Source organism: Microcebus murinus, chromosome 7, assembly GCF_040939455.1.
Source record: "Microcebus murinus isolate Inina chromosome 7, M.murinus_Inina_mat1.0, whole genome shotgun sequence".
Classification (NCBI taxonomy): Eukaryota; Metazoa; Chordata; class Mammalia; order Primates; family Cheirogaleidae; genus Microcebus; species Microcebus murinus.
The window spans coordinates 1,156,397-1,180,926 of NC_134110.1; the positions used below are offsets into that span (position 1 = coordinate 1,156,397).

The following is a 24,530-nucleotide window of genomic DNA, read 5'->3' on the forward strand; positions in this document are numbered from 1 at the left end:
TTATGGAGCAGTATAATCAATACCTGTATGTTCATTGCAATTCTGACCTTACTGACAATGCCTTGGGCATTATCTCATGAGGCATGAATATATGTGATGCATAATTTACAGATGGAAAGGAGTCTGACTGTTTAACGGGCGAGCAAGTGAGGAATCTGGATGTGGGCTCAGCTCTTCTGGCCTGTGTTCTTACCCGCAGTTTCATGCTAAACCTTCCACGGTACTGTGCGGGAATGACCTCATTTTGCTTGAATCTGCCATTCACTGAAGTGTCCTAAACTGATCAGTGTAGGAACTGCATCTGACAGAAGGCCAAGGTCACACCGGAAGAGCTGCTAGAAATGAGACTCTGAGCTTGGTCCCCAACACATGTGTTTTTTTGAAGCAGAATTTTCAATTTAATTAGGAGTGAATTCTGCTCTCTTCTGAAAGAGAGAGGAAGAGGATTCTGAAGAAAGCAGAGAACCACTACTGTTAAAAACAAACAGTATTCCCTTAACATGCAATTCCCAGCTTTGCTTCTGTCGTCTGTTCATATCCACATCTGTTCTCCTGGATCTAGAAATAGCCAAAAATAAGTTATTTAACTGAATAATAAGTATTTAACTGAATCCTTAACATTGGATACATACTTCTGCCGGGAAGTGGATTGGGAAAGATGTAGGGTCTGTCTGATACAACGTATACCACTGGAAGGTTCTTTCTTCTTAGCATATCCTTTCTGTATTCCAGGTCTGCCTTTTCGAATAGAAGTCAGCAGAAAATAACTTGACCAATGCAGATTTTCCAAACTAAGGAATGGTATGGCCGAATGCTTGGTGAAGTTGCAGACTGTGATGATAAAAAATATGTATTTGGTCTTCATGTTTCCTAACAAACAGCTCCTAAAAACCCTGGACTCTCTGGAGTGATGAGTGTCTTTTTTTGTTTACTTTTTTGAGACAGAGTCTCACTCTGTGGCCCGGGCTAGAGTGAGTGCCATGGCGTCAGCCTGGCTCACAGCAACCTCAGACTCCTGGACTCAAGCAATCCTCCTGCCTCAGCCTCCCGAGTAGCTGGGACTACAGGCATGCGCCACCATGCCTGGCTAATTTTTTCTATATATTTTTAGTTGTCCAATTAATTTGTTTCTATTTTCAGTAGAGATGGGGTCTCGCTCTTACTCAGGGTGATCTTAAACTCCTGACCTCAAGAGCGAGCGATCCTCCTGCCTTTGCCTCCCAGAGTGCTAGGATTACAGGAGTGAGCCACCCTGCTGGGCTATGAGTGTCTTTTTAATGCTGATGAGCCGACTGGTGGCTGGGGCCCCCAAGTTGCTAGGGGCTGGTCCCTAGAAAGGCCAAGGAAGGGTTGGAGAGTGGGGACTGTCAGCCCCACCCACTGACCGGGGGAGGGGAACGGGGCTGGAGATTGAGTCAATTGCCAAAAACCAGTGGTTTAATCAATCACGGCTGTATTGTGCAACCCGCACAAAACCCCTAAATGCCGGGGTTTGGGGAGCTTCCTGGTTGGGGAACACGTGGGGGCCCTGGGAAGGTGGGGGCCATGGACGCCCCACCCAACCCACCCCAGGAGCTCGCCTGCCTCCATGGGGCTGTTCCCAAGGGGTGGGTGTCCTTTATGACTGACTGGTCATGGTAAGCACAGTCCCTGCCCGAGTTCTGAGGACTGTTCTAGCAAGTCATCAACCCCGAGAGGCAGAGGAGCTGGGGGATCCCCAGTTTGCAGCCTGCCCCTGCTCCGAGCGCCCCGTCCCGGAGGTGCGTGCCCGGCGAGGAATCGTGCGTGGGCCTTGGGAACAGCAGCCCCCACCCCCTGCTCTCTGCACGTTCTTCCAGGCCAGGCGTCCTCAAACTGCAGCCTGCAGGCCACCTGCGCCCCCCCCCCCCGGGTGTTTTTGCCGCGGCTGCCTGTCCTGCTTAGCAGCCGACTCGCCCCGGGCCCACATTGCGCATGTGTGGAATGTGCCCGCTCTCTCCAACGGCCCTCCAGCGGTCTGGGGGACGGTGAACCGGCCCCCTGTTTAAAAAGTCTGAGGACCCCAGCAGAGGGCCGGGCTCTCTCCGTGCAGGCATTTGCCGGGCCGCGGCAGTGGTGTGCAGGACATCTGTGACCCCACTCCTGCTGCGCCCCGTTACGGCAAGCTCACTGGCCCCCCCCACCCCCCCCCCCCCCACCGCGGCCTTTCCCAAGGCCGCCTCCCGGCCACCTGCGTCCCTCCGGAACCTCTTCTCCGCCTTTCCCGGGAACGGCAAGGCTTCCTCCAGGGTTGCAGCGAAGAATAATTTTTGCATTTTTAAATGGATGAAAGAAAAGAAAAACACTAAAAGCATATACCATGACCCGTGAAAACTATCTGAAATTCTAACCTCAGTGTTCATACGTTGAGACGCAGCCACGCCCGCTCGTTGGTGTGCCGTCTGCGGCTGCTTTTCTCCCTAACCGTGCAGGTGAGCGGCCGCCACAGAGACCTCAGGGCCTTCAAAGCCCGAAATATGTGCTCTCTGCTCTTTGCAGAAGAGGGTTGCTGGCCTGGGGCTCGGATGGGCCAGGCCGAGGGGGGGGCCTTCTGCTGTCATGACGTGACGACGATCCCGTGAGCCCTGTGAGCCCGTGGCTGCACCCGTGACCGGCGTGGGGGGAGTCTCGGGGTCACGGCTCGAGCCCCCTGTGCCCCCGGGAACTCCCACAGCCTCTTCTCCAGCAGCTCGGCCCCCCTGCCTGCAAGTCCTGGGGTCCCAGGCAGGCACGGGGCCCTGGGGGGCAGACCCCCTTCGGGTCTGCAGTACCAGATAGCGCGAAAACAACACCTTAACCGCTTTGGAAGGAAAATGGCTTTTAATGCCTTGCGTGCAAACATTCCTACCATTTTGCATGTCTCATATTTGTGGAGTAATTCGCTGTTTAAAATTTAACACAGATTTTTTTTTTGAGTGATGGATGAATGTATTCATCAAGGAATATATTCAACGAGGAAACCGCTTTGTTTCATAAAACTTCCTAGAGGGGATTTTGTATCTGTGGGAGGGTGTGTGATTCCCTTAATTTGTTGTGTAAACAGCGGGCGTACTCACATTTCCCTTCCTTCTTAGGAAAGGCGCTTTATAGAATTATATTTGAAGGACGACGTGCCGTCACAGGGTGGCGTCACAGGGTTTCCTGCCCTTTCTCCGGGCTGCGGCGTGACACTGGGTGTCTGGGCATCGTGGGTTTGGGGGTCACGGGGTGGCCTTCACCGTGTGCCCTTCTCAGCGGCTCCACCTCGCTGACACTGATCCTCGCTCACAGGCTGAGCCAGAAGCAAGTCCAGGGGACAAACCAGGGAAAGGGCCTGGCACGGGGGGTTCGGGGACAGTGTGAGCGCCTGCCCCTGTCCTGGGCCTTCTGTCGGGGGACGCAGAGCGCCGGCAGGACTCAGAGCGTCCACAGGGGCAGAGCGGGGGGAGCAGAAGGCGAGGGCTGGCGCGAGGCGTGAGAAAGGTAGCAGGTGGGTGCAGGAGGGAGGATGGGCAGGGAGAGCCGAGGGGGACCCAGGGCGAGAGGGCCAGTGGGGACTGGAGGGAGGGATGGAGCCAGGAGCTTGGGGAAAGAGAGGTGAGGAGTGTCACCTTCACGGAGGGTTTCCGTGACTTTCCTGACGTCCTGGGTGCGGGGTGTGTGTGGGGGGTGGACAATGGAGCTGCCCAAGGCCACCTTCCCTTTATTTTCTCCAAGTCCTGCTCCTGAGAGGCAGGACCTGGATTCTCACCCCTGGGTGGGCCTCTGGGACCGCTGGGGTCTGCTCGTCCTGCTCCTGCTCATGGTCACCTGGACAGCTGTCCACTGGCTGCAGCCCAGTCTCCAGGGAGCCCCTTCCCTTGGCTTCTGCAGGGCAGCAGCACTGCCGCCGGCCCGCCGGCCCCCGGCCCCCGGCCTCCTGTGGCCTCCGTTCAGCCGGGACCTCGCCGCTGCCCCCGGGCCCCAGCTCTGCCTGCGGTTCTCTCTCCCTCCGGTGGAAGGGGCTGGCAGCCCAGAACACCGTCGCCTTTATTAATTAATTAATTCATTCATTCATTTAGAGACAGAGTCTCACTCTGTTGTCTAGGCTAGAGTGCTGCCATGGCGTCAGCCTCGCTCACAGCAACCTCACACTCCTGGGATCAAGGGATCCTCCTGCCTCAGCCTCCCGAGTAGCTGGGACTACAGGCATGTGCCACCATGCCTGGCTAATTGTTTTTATATATTTTTAGTTGTCCAATTAATTTCTTTCTATTTTTAGTAGGGATAGGGTCTCACTATTGCTCAGGCTGGTCTCAAATTCCTGAGCTCAAACGATCCTCTAGCCTCGGCCTCCCAGAGTGCTAGGATGACAGGTGTGAGCCACCGCACCCGGCCCCGTTTCCTTTATTTTCATTCTCCCTCTTCCAGAACCCTTGAGCTGCAGGGTTCAGGGCATAGTAGCTCCCCCTTCACCCCCCCCCCCACCTTGAGAAGAGCCCGTATCCCATCAGCACCTGCTTCGGAAGCAGCTAGACCTGGTGCCGCCAATCAGAGGCTGTCGGTCCTTGGAACTGGCTTGCTCTCATCCCACGCCAGCCCTCTCCATCCCAGACCTTCCCGGGTACCAGGTGCCTCCGTCCCGACACAGCCACCTCCCGTGCACAGCACGGGCCTCTGAACCCCACGTGCTATTGGTGCCATGCCTGTCCCCCTCCCCCGCCTCTGTGGGAGTGTGATAGGTCCGCTCTCCGGGGCCATCCGGGTCAGGACTGGGCTGCAGAGACGGCCTTGGAGCCACCCCTGGCCCCTTGGCTGTGGCTCCCCTGAATGTGCCTCTGCGGGGGGGGGGGGGGGAGCAGCGCCCACACTCGAAGTAAAATTCATCCACCCACGTCCTTGTTCTTCCACTCACGTGAAACGTGAGTTCTGGGTGGCCGGGATGTCCCAGCATCGGTAGGTGCACAGTAAGCCTCCGCTCACTGCACCCCAAGTCTCCCCTGCCCTCACCTCCCTCCTCCCCCCCCATAGCTCCTGTCACTGCACAGCGCCTCCCCCCACCTTTCCCTGAACACACCTGGCTGGGACCTTGATCTGGGACTGACGCTTCGTCAGCCTGGTCAGGTGAGGTCCCAGCTTGCCACGGGCTGGGGCTCTGTCCTTGCCGTGTCTCAGGGTGCTGGCCAGCGGGGTGATCCCACTCCACGGGGGCCCTTAGTCTCAAACAGAGCAGCAGGCAGGCGTGGCCATGGCTGAAGGCTGTGGCACTCCCAGGAGAGCAAGGAACAGACGCCACTTCCCGCCCCGGGGGGCCCAGCTGGGCTGGGGGAGCAGAGGGGCCACTCAGCAGGGTGGACCGTGGTGGACCGTGGCCACATGGTGTGGCCCCGTCACGTCCACCGAGCGTCCCCACCACGCCCCAGGGATCTCAGGTTTGGGAGAAACGTGCGGGGCCGAGGTCCCCCGTGGTCTGGGACTCTGAGTGGGGCAGTGAGATCCCCGTCACCACGTCCCCAGGTCATTGTCCACCCGGGTCCTGGTGTTGCCGCGTTTGCGTCATGATTCCCATGGGTCCCGGCACCGGGAAAGCCGGACCGAAATCTGTCCCCGTGGAGAAGGACGCGTGTCCCCACCTGTGCCGGGCTTCTGACACCTGCTCAGTGTCCGTCCCCCTGTCCTTCACAGGTGTGCTTTCTGGGGTGATAACTGATGGGACCACATCGTGCGGGAGCCTGGGCACGGGGCTGGCCCACCCCGTCTGTGGCTGGTGGGGCCGTGTTCGCTGAGAGTCCGCCTGCTCCCCGCCGACTCTGGAACTTTCCAGAGCCTTCCCAGCGTTACCACTCGCAGAGCTCCGTGCTGACCTCCCACGTCACCCCTCTCGCAGCTCCTGCCCCGTCCCTGACCCTGGGGGCTCCATCTCTCCTGTCTGCGCCGTGCCGTGGAGTCAGGCGGGCCTTCCCTGCCCTCCTCTTCCCTCCCCCCCACCGCCCGCACTGACATGTGGGGGGCGGGGGGAGCCACACGCAACTGCAGGAGCCACTCGCTCCTCAGGCCACTGTCACCCTGCCCGGCTCCCGAGCTGCTGGCACCATTTCCTGGAACAGCCAACCTTCCGACATCCCGTCTCTCGAGTCTCCTCCCCTCTCGTCTGCTCTCCTCGCCGCCTTTTTAATTCTTTCTTGAGCATTTAGATCATTTAGATCAGGCGTCCCCAAACTACGGCCTGCGGGCCACATGCCACCCGCCTAGCACACTTATCCGGCCCGCCGGGTGTGTTTGCCGCCGCTGCCTGTCCTGCTTAGGGCCGACTCGTCCCGGGCCCACGGTGCGCACGTGTGGAACGTGCGACCCACCCTCCAACGGTCTGGGGAACAGTTAACTGGCCCCCTGTTTAAAAAGTCTGAGGACCCCTGGTTTCGATCGCCGTCCGTGCACGTTCACTGTGCTCTCGTCAGAAAGCACCGGCACAGCCACGCCTGGGGCCGGGGGTGACGCCCTTCCACGCTTGCCGGAGCGTCAGCTAGCCTGCGCAGGGCCTGCGCCTCCTGGGGCTCACCGGACACTCCGGCTTCTGGCCCTGCCCCTTCTCTGCCACCAGCGCCCGTCCCGTCCCCATGGGACCAGAGATGATGGAAAATAAAAATCACATGTGCCCCGACACGCACACGCATGTGCAAACACGCAGTCTGTGTGTGTCCGTGTATCCGAGCAGCCGTGCGTCGGTTAGGTTTGGTGGATGCTGCGTGGCCAGGCAGCAAAGTCTGCGTCGGCCGTGATGGGGGCCAAGCTGAGTATTGCCATCGTAGCACAAATGTCTGACATGTTAACAAAAATGGGTATTTTTGCTGTTTTATTACCATGTGTTAGCGGTGGTCATGTTGTCGAGTGAGTGAGCCACCCGGGTCGGGAGCAGGCGTATCCGGGCGCTGCCTGTCCACTGCCGGGTTTCTCTGCGTACTCCAGGCCGCGATCCGGGAGGCTGCACGCATGTGCGTGTGCGCCTGTGTGCGTGTGCACGTGTGCGTGTGTGTGTGGGGGGGGTGTTGGTGGAGAAACGCCGCGTGTTGGTTTTCTTCGTCACGTCTACGCTGGCTTTGGAGGTTCTGCCCTTGTGCATTTCTGAGGCAGTACAGTCGACAACGTCGGCTACTGGTTCATCCTTGTAAAACGATGTGAAAGCTTCTAAATAAGACTTTTTATGTGAAAGAAGCACGGTCTAGACCAAAAAAAAATTTTTTTAAAGCCTAAAGGACTCTTTTGTTGTGAGGGCCAGTTACGCCAAACAATTCCACAAAGACATGAAACCGGGCATGTGAAACAGAGTATAGGACATAAACGCTGATAATCTCTTTTATTCTGCCTTGCGTTGTTATTTATGGCTCTGCGCACGTCTGCTCAGGAAGGGGTGGCAGACTTGGGAAAGGTGGCAAGCTTACCTGTCCTCTCTCACTGTTTGTGCTATCTCCCCATTTGCTTCGGCAGTTAACTGTTCGATAAAGGTTCTTAATAATTGACTTTGCACATAGAATTAATAGCTTTTGCCGTGTGGATTTTTGCACATGTAATTCTTACAACAGTGAATTCATGTTTATAAACCACCCGACTGGGAGAACGACGCATGCATGCGAGCAGAGGTTCGGCCCAGCACGTGTAGAATGCGTGTCTACACCTGACAGTGAACGTCAGGCTGCCTGGCTTGCAACACGGATGTGGTGGTGATTCTGCAGACGCAGAGATGACGGTGACACGCGTGCCGTGTGGTCGCTGACCGCGCACAAGGTCACGGTGCCAGGGATGACCTGAGCTGGGTGCGTGTTTCCGGGCCAGGGTGTTCACGCAGACGCCACGGCCCGATGGCAGGTGCCGGGCAGACAGCACCTCTGGGCGCGACTCCGGTGGGTCCCTGACAAATGGTTTTCCCGTGTGGTTCTGTGTCGGCTCCGTTAACTCACTCTTGGCGTTTCCCTGCAACATCGTCTTGGAAATCGGGACGCTGGCGGCTGGGAGATTTGTGGATATTCCATAGTTTATTGGCTCGTTCTCCTTACGTCAGATGTGTCCGTTCCTTGGGTCCTGTCCAGCGTAACGCTGCCCTCGGACGTCGACACGCGCCTCGTCATTCACTTTCCTTTCATTCTTCCTGTCCTTTTTTCTTTCTTTTTAATTTGAGACAGAGTCTCACTCTGTCGCCCAGGCTAGAGTGAGTGCCGTGGCGTCAGCCTCGCTCACAGCAACCTCAAACTCCTGGGCTCAAGCAATCCTGCTGCCTCAGCCTCCCGAGTAGCTGGGACTACAGGCATGCGCCACCATGCCCGGCTGATTTTTTCTATATATTTTTAGTTGGCCAATTAATTTCTATTTTTAGTAGAGACGGGGTCTCACTCTTGCTCAGGCTGGTTTCGAACTCCTGACCTCGAGTTATCTGCCCCCCTCGGCCTCCCAGAGTGCTGGGATCACAGGGGTGAGCCACCGTGCCCGGCCCATCCTTCCTGTCCTTAACCGTCGGGATGAGGCCTTGGCCGTTGCCGGGAACTGGCCTCTTCCCTTGTCATGCAGACGCGGGAGGCGGTTTCGTCTCCCCTTCCGCCACACGGCTCCCCTTCAGTGACCGGTTTTGTCTCACTTGCAGGTTCTTCTCGGCGCAGCATTAGAACCCTACGCCCTCCCCCCATGGCCCGGCGCGGAGCCCCTGCCCGCTGCCCACCGCAGCCCACGGCTGGCGCCTCCTCCCGCCATTCCCACGCTCAGCCCCGGAGGCCACTGCCTGGGTTTTGCCTGGGGCACCTCCTCTGCCTGAGAGACACAGGCTTCCCGGCCCCGATGTCCTGGCCTGTCCTCCGTGCCTCTGGTGACAGCTTCTGCTTTCTGAGCGCCGGTGGCCGTTAGGTTTCACGCAGCCATGAGACCGGCCATGGGGGTCTGTCCCACTGCGGTTCGTGGTCTCTCGTGGATGGCGCAGGCTGAGCGTGGCGTGCACCTGTTGTCATCTGGCCCCAGAGTCAGAACCCGACGGGGACCGCCCTGCCTTTCTTCCACTGGAATGAGTAGTTGCCTTCTTCTTGCTGGGCCTGCGTTTGTTTTTTTGCCTTTCATAAAACCCAGCACAGAGATGCTGGGACTTCAGCCGGCAGGGTGGGGAAGGGAGCTGGGGTCAGGGGGCACGGACACCGGGGGGCCGTGGGAAGTGACGCTGCCGTGGGCCGTGGCCCAGTGTCCCTGTTCCCTGGGCACAGACAGGGCCGGCTGGGGCGGGGACCGGAGCCCTGTGTGCGCCGGTGATGGTAGTGGAGGTGGGGCTGTCCGCAAGGCCAAACCCCCCTGCAGCCAGGCGTGGTTCGGGCTGACGGCGGGCGTGGTGTCCAGGTGGGAGGTGCTGTCCCGGGTGCAGCGGCCACCCTCTGTCCCCCTACCTGTCGGACAAGGACGTCTTACAGAGGGCCACACAGCTGCTTAAACCTAGCAAAGACCTGCAGCAGAGCCCCTCGCTTCCAGCCTGGTGATTTTTCTGTGCGTTGTGCTGCAAAAACCCCACCCCACAGAGGCCTCTGGGGGTCGTGCGCCCTGTCTCCCACCCAGACGGAGGGGCACCCCCTTTGCTTGCACTTCAAGAAAAATCTCCTACGTACGGTCTGCGGCTGAAACGTTTTGGGGACAATCGAGACATTTCAAGTGTGTGTTTGCTACAGTTGCACAAGAAACCCAAGGGAACCGATTTTTCAGAGCCTAAGCAGTTAATGCTGGAAATTCTGCTGCAAATAAATTGATCAGTATGCAAGACAGTTGTCACGGCTGAATCATGGTCCACAGTTAAGGTAAACAGATCTGTGATGACATTTTCTGAGCAGAATACAAATGCAGCCCGTTTCCTCCCAGAGGTTTCTGACATTTCTTCTACACGGATAACAGATTCTCCCAAGAAGGTGCTGGCCGCGGGAAGACAGATCCTTGTTTAATCCCTCTCGGAAAAGGTAGGGCTGAGGTGTTTGATGTGGGAAGAGGGCTGTTCTGGGAGCAATGAGGATCGGGGAGAGCGGTTTCCTTTGCTCGGCTGCCTCCCCTCCCCCTCCCTCCGCAAAAGGGGGAGGCTTCAGGTTTTCCGCTGATTCGAAAGATCATGAAAATAGCGCGTATTGTCGTATGGTGGAAGTTTGCATGTCATTCATTTTTTTTTTTTTTTTCCCAATGCGAAGATGGGAGGATATTTTTCTCACTTGGACTGGAGTGAAATAGCGGGGAGAACAAACGTCCCTTGTCGTCTCCTCCCGTTCCTCTTCTCCGCAGCGCCCTCACGTTTCCCGTCCCCCCGGGTTCTGGCCGCCCACACCGCGGTGCGGGGACTCGGCACCACATGCCTGGTCCGCGGTGCGGGGCGGTCAGCCGGCAGACGCCGCGTCTCAGCCGGATGTGTCTGCTTTCTGCGCAGCGGCGACACCTGCAAAACCTTTCCGCTTGCTCTGACTTTAGCAGGAGCTTGGACCCCCACGGCAACTTTGTCTAGGAGGGGGCAGGCGTCTCCCCCGGGAGACAGGGACCGTTCCCGGGGGGTGTCGGGCTGCCGCGGGTGCGGATGTTTCTGTCTGTCTGTGCGCCTGCCGTCGGCCGTGGGCAGGGCCCCGGAGCAGAGAGCTAGACAGGAGGGCTGCGTTCGAGGCGGGATGAGGACTCTGGGCCCAGAGGGAGTCGCAGCTGGGACGAGAGGCCAGGAGGCTCGGTGACCGGAGTGCGGGGGTACCCCTCGGGGGGCTGAGGGGGCCCGCTCGGGAGTTCCGGCGCAATCCGAGGCAGGCAGGCGGGGCGGGGCACCCTGCACACACGGAGCTCCGTGCTCCCCTTGCGTGGCCAGGCTAGCACAGGGGGCTGTCCTGCGGGAAGCCCTCCCCGGCCTTCCCGGCGTCCCCACGGCACGCAGCTGTCTGCATGAGCGTACCGGGCCCCGCGTCTGTCCACGCTCCAGACCGAACTCACTTCACCTGGGGTGGGGGCGGCCCCTCAGCTCTGACCATCGCTCAGCTTCTAGCACGGCCCCCGGCTCAGAGTGAGAGCTTTGCAAACGCTGCTTGCGATGGAGGCAACAGCCTCTGCTAAAGGGAGGGATGTCCCGGTCGACTCCATTTCTTGGTCGGAGGACAGATGGGGAAACCGAGTCAGATAGTGCCGCAGCCAGAACGGGAACCGGGCTCCCGGGGCGTGCGTGGCCCTCTGAGTGAATGCAACGGGGAAGGCGCTCCTGCCCCCACCTCCCCGCAGAGGTCCCCGTGGACCGAGTGCGTGTGACATGGCAGCTGTGAGTGCAAAGTGACCCAGCCGTGTTTCTCTCCCGTGTCTAGCAACGCTCTGCCCATGCAGTGTGGGAGGCTCAGGAGACCGGGGTTTTCAGCACGCTCCCGTTTTGGGTTCTGACGCCGGCACACTATTTTGAGGCAGTGACATCATCTCTCTCCTCCTGAGCACCCTCCTTGCGGCTCCGTGACTCAGGCCCCGCGGTCTCCCACCTGGGCTGCGGTCACCTCCGCCCACTGGCAGGAGAAGTGCAGGTACAGCAGGAAGGAATCGCCGGGACCAGAGCCAGCCTGGGCCGGGCAGGGCTTGGTCGGACACGGGCCTCCTGGAGACGCCGTGTTTGAGCGGCACCTGGATGACCGTGGGGAGACAACTAGGGAGGAAGGTTTCTCGACACAGGACACAGCAGGTGCAAAGGCCCTGCGGTGGGAGGGGATGTATCGTGCTCCAGGGACGAGTGGGGCCAGTGAGGTGGGTGGGGAGGTGGGCAGCGGCCCGACCACCCAGGAATGGGCTGACCGTGGCAGGGCACTCCTGTTTGTGCCGAGAGCAAGGAGAAGCCATCAGGGGATGGGAGCAGCAGCCGGCCTTGTCCGGAGTGGCTTCCGGGTGGGGAATGGACAGAACGGGCCCGAGGCAGGAGACTGGGGGCGCTGGGGCGGGCACGGCAGGGCGTGGGGTGGGTCTGAGACGCACAGCATGGAGGTGGCCTTGCTGCTGGGGCCTGGGCGAGGTCACCCAGGGGGACACACCGATGCAGGGAAGGGGCTGTCCAGGGCGCCCAGAGGTCTGGGAGAGGCAGCGGCCTGGGAGGAGGGCGTGTGGGCAGGAGGCAGGAGCGTGGGGCTGGGCGCAGGCGCGACTGCTCAGGAGGGGCAGGGAGCCACGCCCCGGGGACGGCCATGGCGGGGGGCGGCTGTGGTCCCTGTGAGGACGGCAGCTGTCTGGGGGTGACGGGGACAGAGTCCGATGGGAGAAGGTGGATGTGAGGCTAGGCGGTGTGGAGGCCGCGTGGGGAGGCCGTTCCGCAAGGTCCTGCTCCACGGGGGCAGCAGGCCGCGTTGCCGCAGGCCGGGCAGCTCCTCGGGCCGGGGAAAGCCCCACGTCTGCTTTTAGGGTTGCTCCGAGTTTGATACCAAATACCAGTGTTGTCGCAGAACACGCCGTGTTTCCATGTTTCCATGCTGTGCCAGACACTGTCCTTTCCACGCGTGGTGAACCCGGTGCCACATGGGAAACCGAGGCGAGGGTCCCATGCTCCCTCCTCTTGGAGGTGCCGCTGGCCGGGCTGGCGAGGGCTGTGGTGGGGCTGGGGGCGAGGGGACGGCGGCCCGTTCAGGGTTTCCGGCTCCCGCGCTGGCCCGAGCCTACGCCCAGGGTGCGTGTGGGCCGGGCTGACGGGCGTAGGTGCTCACCGGCCGCGCAGGGGACACGCTCAGCGAGGTGGGGCAGGTGGTCAGTAAGGCAGGGTGCGCCTGTCGGGTCCAGGGTGGGCTGTGTGTGTGCGTGTTTATGTGTGTGTATGCGTGCGAGTGTGTGCGTGTCTGTGCGTGTGTGTGTGTGTGTGTGCATGTGAGTGTGTGGGGGAAGCCCTGGGGGCAGAAGGGTGGAGACGGGACGAAGGGGGAGGTCAGACAGGTGGAGGGGAGGCCGGGCAGGTGGAGGGGAGGCCGGGCAGGTGGAGGGGAGGCCGGGCAGGCGGAGGGGAGGCCGGGCAGGCGGAGGGGAGGCCGGGCAGGCGGAGGGGAGGCCCTAGCTCCGATTCACCTGGCTGCACCTCCTCCCTGGGCTGGACCCCCGCTGTTGGCGGCAGGACTCTGGGGGAGGCCGTGCGGGTGGCCCAGTCAGGGACCCGTCTCAGGCCCTTCATCCCTGCGGCAGCAGGACCAGGGATCAGGCTAGCAGTGGGGTGTCTCGGAACCGGCAGCCATTGTCACCTTTCTTGGACTGCAGGGAGCTAGGACAGAAAACAAAATCACAGACGTGACTTAATTCCTTATGGTAAGAAATGGTCGTAAGTCCCGTTAGCGTCTACAGGTGTGTGTTTAGTTGAACACACGCTGGCACGTGGCCACGTGGTCACCCGTAGGTATCCGGGGAGAGATTTCCACTCTGTACACTGCAGGCGTCAGCCTCTGCTATTCTTCATTTCAGAGCGAAATCTAGAAGCCCCAGAGCACATCAGCAACACGCTACCTGGCTGGTCTGCATCTATAGCCGGTGTCCTCAAACTACAGCCCACGGGCCACATGCGGGCGTTTTTGCCCGTTTGTTTTTTTTACTTCAAAATAAGATATATGCGGTGTGCATAGGAATTTGTTCATAGTTTTTCTTAAACTATAGTCTGGCCCTCCAACGGTCTGAGGGACAGTGAACTGGCCCCTGTTTAAAAAGTTTGAGGAGCCCTGCTGTAGAGGTTTAGCCTTCTCTGCAGCGTGGGATTCCCGGCCCTGGGGGTGGGATCCCCCCTCCAACCTGGCCGGGGACCCCTCAGCCGCCTCCCTGGGTGGACACCCTGGAGCTTGGCTCGCTTGGGCTCGAGCCACGGGGACAAGTCGCCAGATCTGAGAAGCAGGAAGTCACTTCTCCAAGGAAGGCTGATCGCGTCGGTGGATATAGGCTCCAATTACAGAGGGGAGAGACCTGGGTATTGTTTTTTTTTTTTTTTTTTTTTTTTGCTTTTGTTTGTATTTATTAAGGGTGGCTCTTAAACGTCTACATTAGAGACAATGTTTGACTTTTAAAGTGCACTTTAGCCTGGTCGATTGCACCTTATTACACGTGGCTTAGGTATCATCCCAGACACTGACTTAGTTACCAAAATGGATTTGATGCAGCGAGACATAGTTTCTCAGATAAACTTTAAAAAGTCGGCTCAGGAGCAGGATCCTCGACATCGCGGAGGACGTTTGTCTTGAGCCAGCCGCTCCTGACCGTGAAATTTGAGGCGAAGCAGGTTTGCTCAGAGTCAGCGTAACCATGGTAACGCTATCTATCGTGCAACCCCCCCCCCCCCCCATGCTCACTTTTCCCGGGCACCGTGCTAGGCTCTTCACAGACATCGTCCTTTATTTTTGAAATGATCCTTCGAGGTATATTTTAGGAATATGTCATTGATTTTGACCCAGAGTAGCTCAGTCACCCCTAGAGCTAGGAAGCGTTAGAGTCTTGATTCTAAGCCAGGTATCGTGACTGCAAAGCCCCGGAGTCTTTATGGCCGCTGTGACTGAGTATAGTTCTGGCCGCTGTGACTGAGTATAGTTCTGGAAGTCATGGCCAGTGAAATACGGCATGACAGAGAAACGGGACGTGAAATGAGACGTGACAAAGGCCAGCTGTGGGCTGGTGCAGGTCACCCCATCTCTTTGTTTCGCCCCCTCCTCTGTCTGAAGACAGGGCTGGATTCACCGTGCTCCTCCTCCTGTGCCCCCCTGCTGGGGTTTGGGGAGCTTTGCTTTCCGTAAGTGTGTAACAAACCTATTGGCATTTTTCTTTTCCCAGGATAAAATTTAGGGTAATTGGAACAGGGGAGAGATTGGCCTTTCTAGGTTTGCTGATGCCAGCTAAGATCTCCGCCGGCCTGAGATGTCCTTAACCCAGAGATGGGAGTGAGGAAGTTGGCTTTAAAATACTGAAACTAGGCCAGGAACAATGGCCTGTAATCCCAGCACTCTGGGAGGCCGAGGCGGGAGAATCGCTCGAGGTCAGGAGTTCGAAACCAGCCTGAGCAAGAGCAAGACCCCGTCTCTACTAAAAATACAAATAGAAAGAAATTAGCTGGACAACTAAAAATATATATAGAAAAAATTAGCCAGGCATGGTGGCGCATGCCTGTAGTCCCAGCTACTCGGGAGGCTGAGGCAGGAGGATCGCTTGAGCCCAGGAGTTTGAGGTTGCTGTGAGCTAGGCTGATGCCATGGCACTCGCTCTAGCCTGGGCAACAGAGTGAGACTCTGTCTCAAAAAAAAAAAGAATGTAACTACTGCTGCATGGAACGTTAGCTGGACAGGCAATGCATTTCAAAAGTTTCGAGATATAGAGATGTTTATGATATGCTGGGTTAATCGAAGTTAAACATACTGCTTTCCGTAGGTAGGACTTCTCAGTACTTTTTAATGGATCTTGGCATCTCCAAGAAAGAGGATTCATGGGCAGCTTTTTCCTGCCTTGTTTGAGCATGGCACCATTTTTCTCGGAGAATTAAAGGACTGATGTTTCGTGGTACCTGTTCTATGAAGCGGTGACTTTCCTTTTTGCTTGTGTTTGCTTTAACAGCAGTTCTGCCCTTGAGTGTTTGGACTTGATGTGTTTCAGCCTCTATTTCAGAAAAAACTAGGAAATCCTTATCAGAATCGGGCTGATGCTAAGGTGGGTGGGTCGCCACCCTTAATACTGTTTAGCTGTCACAAACCCCGTGTACGGTCGTTGTCTAATGGGGCGAGAATTGCTTTAAGAAAGGGATTTTTTTTTTTCCTGGAATACTTTTCAATGTGAACATGGGTTTTAAAAACTCAAAACTGTAATCATTCCCAAAGTTTTGTGGACATAGAGCGGCTAAATGAAGGTTTTGTTTGTTAGTATTGTAAAATCCTTCTTCGAGAGCCTTGAGTGGGATAGTCCACGTTGACCTTCGAGTGTGTTTACCGAACGACGCTGTTTTTGGACGTGACTGCCGGTCAGCTGCCGCAGGACACGCCGGTCTCCCGTGTTTTCCCCGAACTGTCTGTTTGAAATTTGCTTCTTAGCCTGTTGCTCCCTTCTGCCCCAGGTGAGGCCGGGCTAGCAAAAGCTGACACCGCGGAAGTCCTTCCCAAGAACAACACGCAGAATCCGGAATAGTTTTCGTGCAGTGGGATGGTCTGAACAAAAAAAAAACTGCCTGAGTTTCAGAACCTCCCAGAAAATGGGAAGAAGAAACTCTTTAACAGAGTGGCTTCTTTGAAATCAGGGACGCTAAACTTGGCCTTAACAAGCTTCCAAAGCCTCTGGCGTGTGAGAAACGATGTACCTTGGCCACGATGTGCAGGAAAGGTAGTCTGGCCCCCGAGTGCCAGGCCTGCTTGTTTTTTTTAATTAACATTTTTTCCTGGAAAGGCCTGGCTTTGGAGCACCAGGACGCCTCCTCCTGGCATGGCAAAGCCCGAGGAGATGCTTTTGGTGCCCCCAGACCTCGCTGACCTCGCTGTGAACAGAAGGGCCCAGCTCCAGCTTGCAGGGGGTCTGGGTCTAGAGCCAGGGTGGGGCCCAGCCTTTCTGTTCCAGCACGATGTTCAGTACGGGGGCAGAACATCAGCAGGGCTGCCCTTGAACTTGACCCATCCGGGTTACTAGTAGCTGGTGCCAGTGGCGGTCCTTCCCCCAGGCTCTGGCTGTGCTGCCTGGGTCCCCGGACATCGTACCTGCTTCCAGGTGGCCGGGAGATGGGAGTCCCTCATGGGAGCTGCTAAGACGTGCTGACTCTTTAAGCCACTGTTCCAAGCAGTCAACATGGGAGCGGTGCCCAGAGACGCCCCCTTCAGAGGAGAGAGCCCAGGGAGAGAGGAAGGGCTCACCTGAGCCGCACGGCTGGTGGTGGGCAGAGTGGCCTGTGGGACCCAGGTCCCGGGGCCCTTCTCCCAGGGACCGCAGGGCGGCTTTCTTTGCCTGTTGCTGGGTTCTGCTGGCATTGACAAAACCTCTCCTCTTTGCTGCCTTCCAGAAATGGCTTCAGACATACCTGGATCGGTGGCATTGCCCGTCGCCCCCATGGCGGCCACAGGACAGGTGAGGATGGCGGGGGCCGTGCCCGCCCGAGGAGGCAAGCGGCGTTCCGGGTAAGCAGCCCCAGCGTTTCCGGGAACTGGGCCCGTTCAGTGTTGAGCAACTGCTCCTGACCTGTTGGGAAAACATGGTCGGTCTCTCCCCCTCCTGCAGAATGAAAGCTCAGCAGTTTGCATCCTGTTTGGGTTTTGCAAGATTCCTAACTATGCACATGATTCACGTCTAAGTGCCTTCGGGCCTCGGCACCCAGCTGGGGACTTCTGTTTGCTTGTCCTTGTGGCGAGAATGTGCTTTGTGATCCTGCTGGGCCTGGCTGGCCCACCCTAACCCTGAGGTCCAGCCAGATCCGCAGCACTGCTGAGTGGGCTGCAGGCCCTGTGGGCTGTGGAGGGCCCACCCTGGAGCCACCCGCCCTTCATGCTGTCCTGGGTGGTGGGTGGGAATTCCTTACAAAAGAAGCGCCTGGAGCCTGAAGGCCTGGCGTCTCTGTGTGCCGCTCTGCTAGTACCATGTTTCCCCCAAAATTCGACCTACCCGTAAAATGAGCCCTAGCGGGATGTCTAAGCATGTGCGCAATATAAGCCCTACCCCGAAAATCAGCCCTAGTGACAGGCGTGGCTGCGCAGCGTCTGCACAACCCGTGCGTGTCGTCGCGGAGAGGGAAAGAACACGAGCAGCCCTTCCCATCCGCCCGTGAGAGCTCTGTGGCTCCACAGGAGAGATCGGGGCCGCTGGTTCTAAAGGAAACAGAGTCGCAAGACATTCAGGATGGGATTCGGGGTCTGGAGAGTGAGGATGATGTCCCAGAAGAAGACGACTTCACTCTATTTGAATAAATATAGATTGTTGTACCGTACTTAAAACACATAACACACCCCCTGAAAATAAGCCCTAGGGTGTCTTCTTGAGGAAAAATAAACATAAGACCCTGCCTTTTCGGGGAGACACGGTAGAACTGGCCCACTGTCCCACTTTCTCAGAGGGGAGCAGGAGGCCACCGTGCCCGTGACAGGGAGAGTGGCGGCGAGTGCGCCTCGGCCCAGGCGCGGGCCCCGCCATGGTGTTCCCGAGAGCGTGAGTGATTCTGTCGGGGGAGTCCCGCTCGACGGTGCCTCGTTACTGCGCAGTCCCTGCCGGGAGGAGGTTCGCCAAGTTCAAGTTCAAGTTCAGAAATGCCCGTCGAGGCTTCGTGCCGCTGCAGTGCCCGGGCTCGTCGACGGGAGCTCGAGGCGCGTTCAGCCGACTCCGAGAGACTCCTGAGTCATCGCTCCCTGTGCCGAGGTCCCTAAAGCGGACACAGCAGGACCCAGAAGTCGTGTTTTGATCTTGTTTATCCTCCAGATGCTGCAGTGTGATAGACACACGGAAGACGCACAGCAGGACGGTCCACCGAGACCTTTATAGCAGAAGGAAGAGGCAGGTGTAGGGTCATCCTGTTTATTTTATTTTATTATTTTATTTTATTTTTTTATTTTATTTTATTTTATTTTATTTTATTTTTTATTATATGTTATTTTTTTCTGAGACAGAGTGTCACTCTGTCACCCAGGCTAGAGTGCCGTGGCGTCAGCCTAGCTCACAGCAACCTCCAACTCCTGGGCTCGAGCGATCCTCCTGCCTCAGCCTTCCAAGTAGCTGGGACTACAGGCATGCGCCACCATGCCTGGCTAATGTTTTCTATATATATTAGTTGGCCAATTAATTTCTATTTATAGTAGAGATGAGGTCTCCCTCTTGCTCAGGCTGGTTTCGAACTCCTGACCTTGAGCGATTCTCCCGCCTCGGCCTCCCAGAGAGCTGGGATTACAGGTGAGAGCCACCGCGCCCGGCAGGGTCGTCCCGTTTAGACGGGGGACTTGACGTGGCTGAAGAGACCACAGCGGTGTCTAGGCAAGTGTGGCTCTGAAGCCCCTCCGTGTCCCTGCGAGTCATGTCGATTTTTGGTGCTGATGAGCCAGTGAAACCATTTGGGGGTCGGTCGAGTCACCCTGAGAATTTGAACAAGTCTGTGCCCTGATTTACCTCCTAGGTTCACGCCCACTGCCTGCTCTTCTGAGTCACTAGATCTGACCGCTACAGATGTGTGTTCGCACATGCATGCGATCACACACACACACACGGGGGAAGGCGGTTTCCAGGTCCTTGATTTTTCCCAGACAGGTCCTGGTTCCCATGTTCCGTTGGTGGCCGGAGCGGGGCCATCCCCCTCTCATGCCCCGGCCAGAGCGGGACCCCTGAGCACAGGGCCGAGACCCCCTTCGTCTGCTCCATGGGGGCTGGGGAAAGAACGGGGTGGAAAGAGAACCAGGGGGACCAGCGTCCTGGTCTGCCTGGGGCTCTCCCCGTGTAGCTCTGACGTCCCGGGTCCCTGTCCCCGGAGTCCCCAGTCCCGGGGGGCCGGGGAGGGTGGTCACACACACCCCAGAGGCCATGCAGGCTGAGGAGGGAGAGCTGCCTGGTAAACAGCGGTCTGCGGGGACAGGTCACACTCGCATCAGCTGGAGCAAAAGGGACTTCAACTGCACGTCTCTGCCCCACGTGAAGAGCACGAGTTTTTTGGAATTTTTACAGTGCTGCTTTTTCTGAACTCCGCCGAGTTGTTTTTGCACGAGCTGCTCAGTAACTTTCTTGTGGGCAGCCGAGCCGCGCTCCCCGGGATGGCCACTGGGTGGCGCTGTGGCTCCGCGGAACGCCGGGCCAACCAGATTCCCGGGTGTTCCGTGGTTCTCTCCCAGGTGTGGCTTTGGGGAAAGGTACGGTGATGGCTCAGTGATCACGCAGGTGCTGGTGGCTTTGCATTCAGCTCCCATGCGCTGCCTGGCGCCCGGTTTTCCAACTGCATTGCACGGGCAGGTGTCTGTCCTTCCCCGTGGGTGTGTGGTCTTCCACCTGGCACCTGCCTTTCTCCCCCACCGTCCCCGCACAGGTGTTTCTGTCGCTCTTCCTGCCATCTTTCCAGCCACCCACTCCCTGTGGTCTCGTATTCTCAGTGCAGCCCTCGCTCCGGAGAGCCGGGGACGGACACCAAGCTGGTGGGGTCCTCTCAGGTCATTCTGAACAAAATCCTGCCCAGATTGGAGCTGTGGCTTCACCACACAGAAAAAAAAGCGAAAACAGACCAAAAAAAAAAAAAAATACTAATTTCAAGAAGAAAATACCCCTTTCCTTCTCCGCCCTGTTCGAGTCCCCCGGAGCCTGGAGAACAGGGTCTTTCTCCGTAGCGGCTTCTCCAGGGTGTTTGTGCAAGGTCGGCCCGCCCACGGCAGCTGGCTGCTTCCCGGTGGCCTGGCTGTCCTGCGCCTGCCCCGGGTCACCCTCAGCCACGGAGGCCCTGCTCTTAGAGCCCGGGGTGGGGGGACCACCCGTGAGGCCGGCAGCTCTGGGTCTGTAGCTGGGGTCTTTTGTCTTTTTGAGACAGAGTCTCACTGTGTTGTCCAGGCTAGAGTGAGTGCCGTGGCGTCAGCCTAGCTCACAGCAACCTCCATCTCCTGGGCTCAAGTGATCCTCCTGCTTCAGCCTCCCGAGTAGCTGGGACTACAGGCATGCGCACTGTGCCCTGCTAATTTTCTATATATTTTTAGTTTTCCAGCTAATTTCTTTCTACTTTTAGTAGAGACGGGGCATGGGAGGGAGTCTGGCTCTTGCTCAGGCTGGTCTCAAACTCCTGCCCTTGAGCGATCCTCCCGCCTCGGCCTCCCAGAGTGTTAGGATTACAGGCGTGAGCCACTGCGCCCGGCCCCTGGAATTTTTTTAGTCTGTTACCATAACATAAAATAAAGTGAAAGAGAAAGAAAGTCTCAGTGTGGAATGGGTGAGGTGGAGGGGTGCAGGTGTCTCGGGGGAGACTAGAACACCCGGCCTTCCAGGCCCGGCTGAGCCGGCCGCCCGCAGCCGAGCGCCAAAGCGGAGGGCGGGCGGGTGCTGGCGGGACTGGCGGGTGCGTAGCCGTTCCAGCCAGGTCTCGGGTGGGCTCACACCCAGGGCCCGTCCCTCTGCCTCGCCCTGTCTCCAGCCTGTCCGGGGACCGTGGCCGTTTTGCCGGCAGCACCGCCAACGGCCGGATAGACCTCCCTGGGCCCCAGCAGCCGCGCCCTGGCCGGCTAGAACGTTCCGCCTACCTGGATGCTCACCTGTGATCTCCACTTTGCAGGATGGACTTCGATGACGAGGACGGCGAGGGCCCCAGCAAATTTTCAAGGTGAGTCTGTTTCATTCTCCTTAGATCTGGAGAAGCCAGTGGCCGGCACTCGCCTCGCTGAGATGCCCGGGGCGCGGTGCCCGTCGTCACTGGAGAAGCCGTTGCCCACAGTCCGACCTTCTCGCCGGTCCCGCGCTCTGTGGCCACACGTGGCCGGGTGTCAGCCGGGTGTCAGCCACCTGCCACCCCCCGGCCGGGGTGACCAGGCGTTAAGCAGCAAGTTCATAGCTCTGCTTCCTAAGTGAGACAGGGACTGCCAATGTCAACGGATTCCTTTCTAAGAGGCAGCCCCAGGGTTCAGGTCTAGAAAAAACCACCGGGGCAAGTCCCTTGTTCCCACCGTGGAAAGTAAAGGAGGTGTGAGGGCCCTGGGTGGTCTTGTCCTGCAGGCCGGGTGCAGACCTGGTTTAGCTGCTAAGAGCAGCGTCCCTTGTGTCCCACACGGCAGCACCGCTGACTGTGCTCTGCGTGGCGTCCTGAGTGCAGACCACCGTGCAGACAGGGCGCCGGGTCCCGGGCGCCGGGGTGTCATGTATGTTACACACGTGTTGGGTAAGGCAGGCCCAGCCCCGAACTCTTGCTGTTGTGGTTTCACTTGGTGTGAGGTGCGGTGGGAAGTTCCGCAGGGCTGAGGGAAGGCACAGATCACTCCGCGGATCCTAGAAGGATTCCCGTCTGTCCCCTGCCCCGGCACCCCGCTGCCAGCCGGGCCCCCGCCCTCCTGGGTCTTGCTGGGGGCTGCACCTGGAAACAGGCCGCTTTTCTACCATGTCCGTGGCCCACGGCTTGGACCGACGGCCTGCGCGGCTTTGGAACAGAGTTTAGGGGAACAGCATGTGTGTGGAGCCCGGGGCCCACTGCCGTGTGCGTGTCCTCGAGGCAGCTGGCTTTGGCCGTGGCACCTTTTACGGCCGCGGTGTGGTTGTGCAGGAAACGCACTCTCCCGCCGGGCCCTGCCAGGGTCTCCGGGTCCAAGTAAACGTGCTGTCCTTCTAGATGCTTCCGCCCCGAGAAGTTTTCCCTCCATCCCATCCCATCCTCCACCTTCAGCTTTGGGGGAGACGTTTTGACGGTTACCGACTTTGGCGTTTCCGACCCAAATAAGACTCGAGTGTCAACAACGACAGCCTGTGTTGTTTTGCCTCTGTGCAGACAGCCCGGGACAGGAGGACATGAATGTCCCGTCCCCTCTGCTCTCTCTGTACACGGCCTCCCTGTGCGAGGGAACAAGGACTTTGACTCTCTGTGCCCGAGTCCCCTTCCGTGGCACGTGAGCCTAGGAAAGGCCTTCCTGGGTCCGGGAACAGGGAGAGGAGGGAGAGGAGGGAGAGGAGGGTGACGTCAGCTTGGCACGAAGGTCGGTGTGGGTGGTGAAGTAACGCACAGGGTGGGAGGAGCTGGTCGAGTGGGGCCGGCCGCCGAGAAACAGGAGCCCCAGACTCTGCTCCCGTCTCTCGAGCCTGCCATCGGGCCAGCGTTTGTGCAGCCCAGGCTCAAACCTGGGCTCCCGTGGACCACGTCTCTCCCTCCCCATCGAATACACGAGTGATGCGCTTCCGACACGCGGTCACTGGCGGGGCTGAGCGTGCAGGGCCCGAGCCCGCCTGATGCTCGGAGTAGGAGGGGCCGCCGTGGACGGCCCGTGGGTGCATCGGGCTGGGGAGACGCCTGCGTCCACGCCCAGCCCCCACTTTGCGGTGGCCGCAGCCGCTGTCCAGGGGAGGGGTGGGGCTGCTTCAGACCGTCCCCGTGCAGGGCTGGCAGGGCAGGCCCTGGGGCCGCTCCCACGTCTGCTCCTCTGCTCACAGCCGGCCAGAGAGGCCCCCCCAGGTGAGGGCCTGGAGGAGACGGGGGCCGTGCTGGAGCCGGAGCCCAGGTGTGCGTTGACTCAAAGTCCAGGCAGGTGCTGCGCCAGGATTTCTGTCCCCCGGCGTCTGTGCAGTCAGCTCTCCCAGCTTTTCTTGTGGGGGCTCCACATTCAAATGTGCTGCCCATCAAGAGCCCCCGTCTCAGTGTTTTACTGGGGAGATACGGTCATAGTCACATAGGAGCTGAATCGTAGCCAGCTGGGTGTGGTTCCTGCCTTGCCACGGCCAGGCCCGTCACGGCAGGCCTCACATGGAGCCAGGGAGTAGGCGTGAAGCTGCCCCTGCTGCCCGACCTCAGGCACTCAGGCATACACACACACATGCACACACGCGCATACATGCACACACATGCGCATATATGCACAGGGCACACACGTACATGCACACATGCACACACGTGCAACTGTGCACATACATGCACACACATACATACATGCATGTACACACGTGCACCTGCACACGCACACACACTCTCCAGGATGCTGCCTTCCAGGGCCAGAAATGCTCAGGCCTGCTCCCCCCAGCTGTCTCTCCCGTGCGTCTTTGGGGACCGTGGCATGCAGAACCTGGCTCTGCTGACTTTAGACGGTTCCTCCCTTCCACGCAAAGTGTCGGGGACCTGGGGGGTGCGGCTGAGCACTGGCTGGGAGGTGAGGGAGTGGAGATCGATCGGGGGGCAACTCTCTGAGCGGTGTGCATGTGGGCCACAAAGGGAGGGGCACTCGGGGCTCAGGAAGGGGGTGCTTTTTAAGGACAGAAAGACCCTGAGCACGTCTGTGCGAGGAGGGGAAGCGTGAGGGTGACCAGAGATCCGGAGGATTCAGGAGGGAGGCTGGGGAGGGAGGCCGGGGCAGAGTGGCTGGGGAAGGAGGCTGGGGCAGGGAGGCTGGAGAGGGAGGCTGGGGAGGGAGGGATGGGTCCGGACCACTGGGAGGACCGGTCTGCCCCGAGGCAGAGGGAAGGAGGCGCAGTGTTGCCGAGTGAGAGGCCAGTGGGTGAGCCGGGAGTTACGGGGTTAATTCTCGCGGCTCCCCTCTTGCTGAGCAGGAAATGGGGCCTGGTGTGCAAGGGTGAGCTGGGGAGGGGAGCTTGGGTGCCCCGGGTTGAGTTCAGAGGAGGCTCACAGAAGGCAGCGCTGTGAAGCCTTCGATGCCATTCAAATCTCGGGCCACAGATGTGAGGTGGCCCCATCTGCATTGATGCCCAGTTTTCCCCGGCTGTGGCTGGACACAGCAGAAAGCAGTTTCTTCCCGACCCAGGGCTGGCGGCGAGGGCAGGTGCAATGGGGGTCGGGCCGCGGAGGCTAAGGTATTAACGAGAGGGTCGTCGAACGGGCTGAGCCGGGGGTCCAGCCGCACAGGGAACAGGCGGCCGGGCACCAGGAAGGGTGAGAGTTGGTAGAGCGAGAGGAAGACGGAGGAGGCTGGAGGGTGGGAGTGGGAACG

The 24,530-nt window shown here is 58.8% G+C and overlaps 1 protein-coding gene across 4 annotated transcripts in view; it reads left to right on the forward strand.

Annotated features, from left to right (window-relative positions):
- ARNT2 (aryl hydrocarbon receptor nuclear translocator 2) overlaps positions 1-24,530 on the forward strand; it is a 172,190-nt gene that overhangs the window by 35,424 nt on the left and 112,236 nt on the right. For 2 of the 4 annotated variants that reach the window (XM_012752049.3, XM_012752028.2), the window contains exons 2-3: positions 16,958-17,072; positions 21,170-21,217. In XM_012752049.3, the coding sequence (XP_012607503.2) occupies positions 16,960-17,072; positions 21,170-21,217 (161 nt within the window). In that variant the 5' untranslated portion in view covers positions 16,958-16,959. Of the gene's footprint in view, positions 1-9,249; positions 9,948-10,855; positions 11,514-16,957; positions 17,073-21,169; positions 21,218-24,530 lie in introns of those variants that run through there. The other 2 variants (XM_012752035.2, XM_012752044.3) reach the window with 2 other exon arrangements.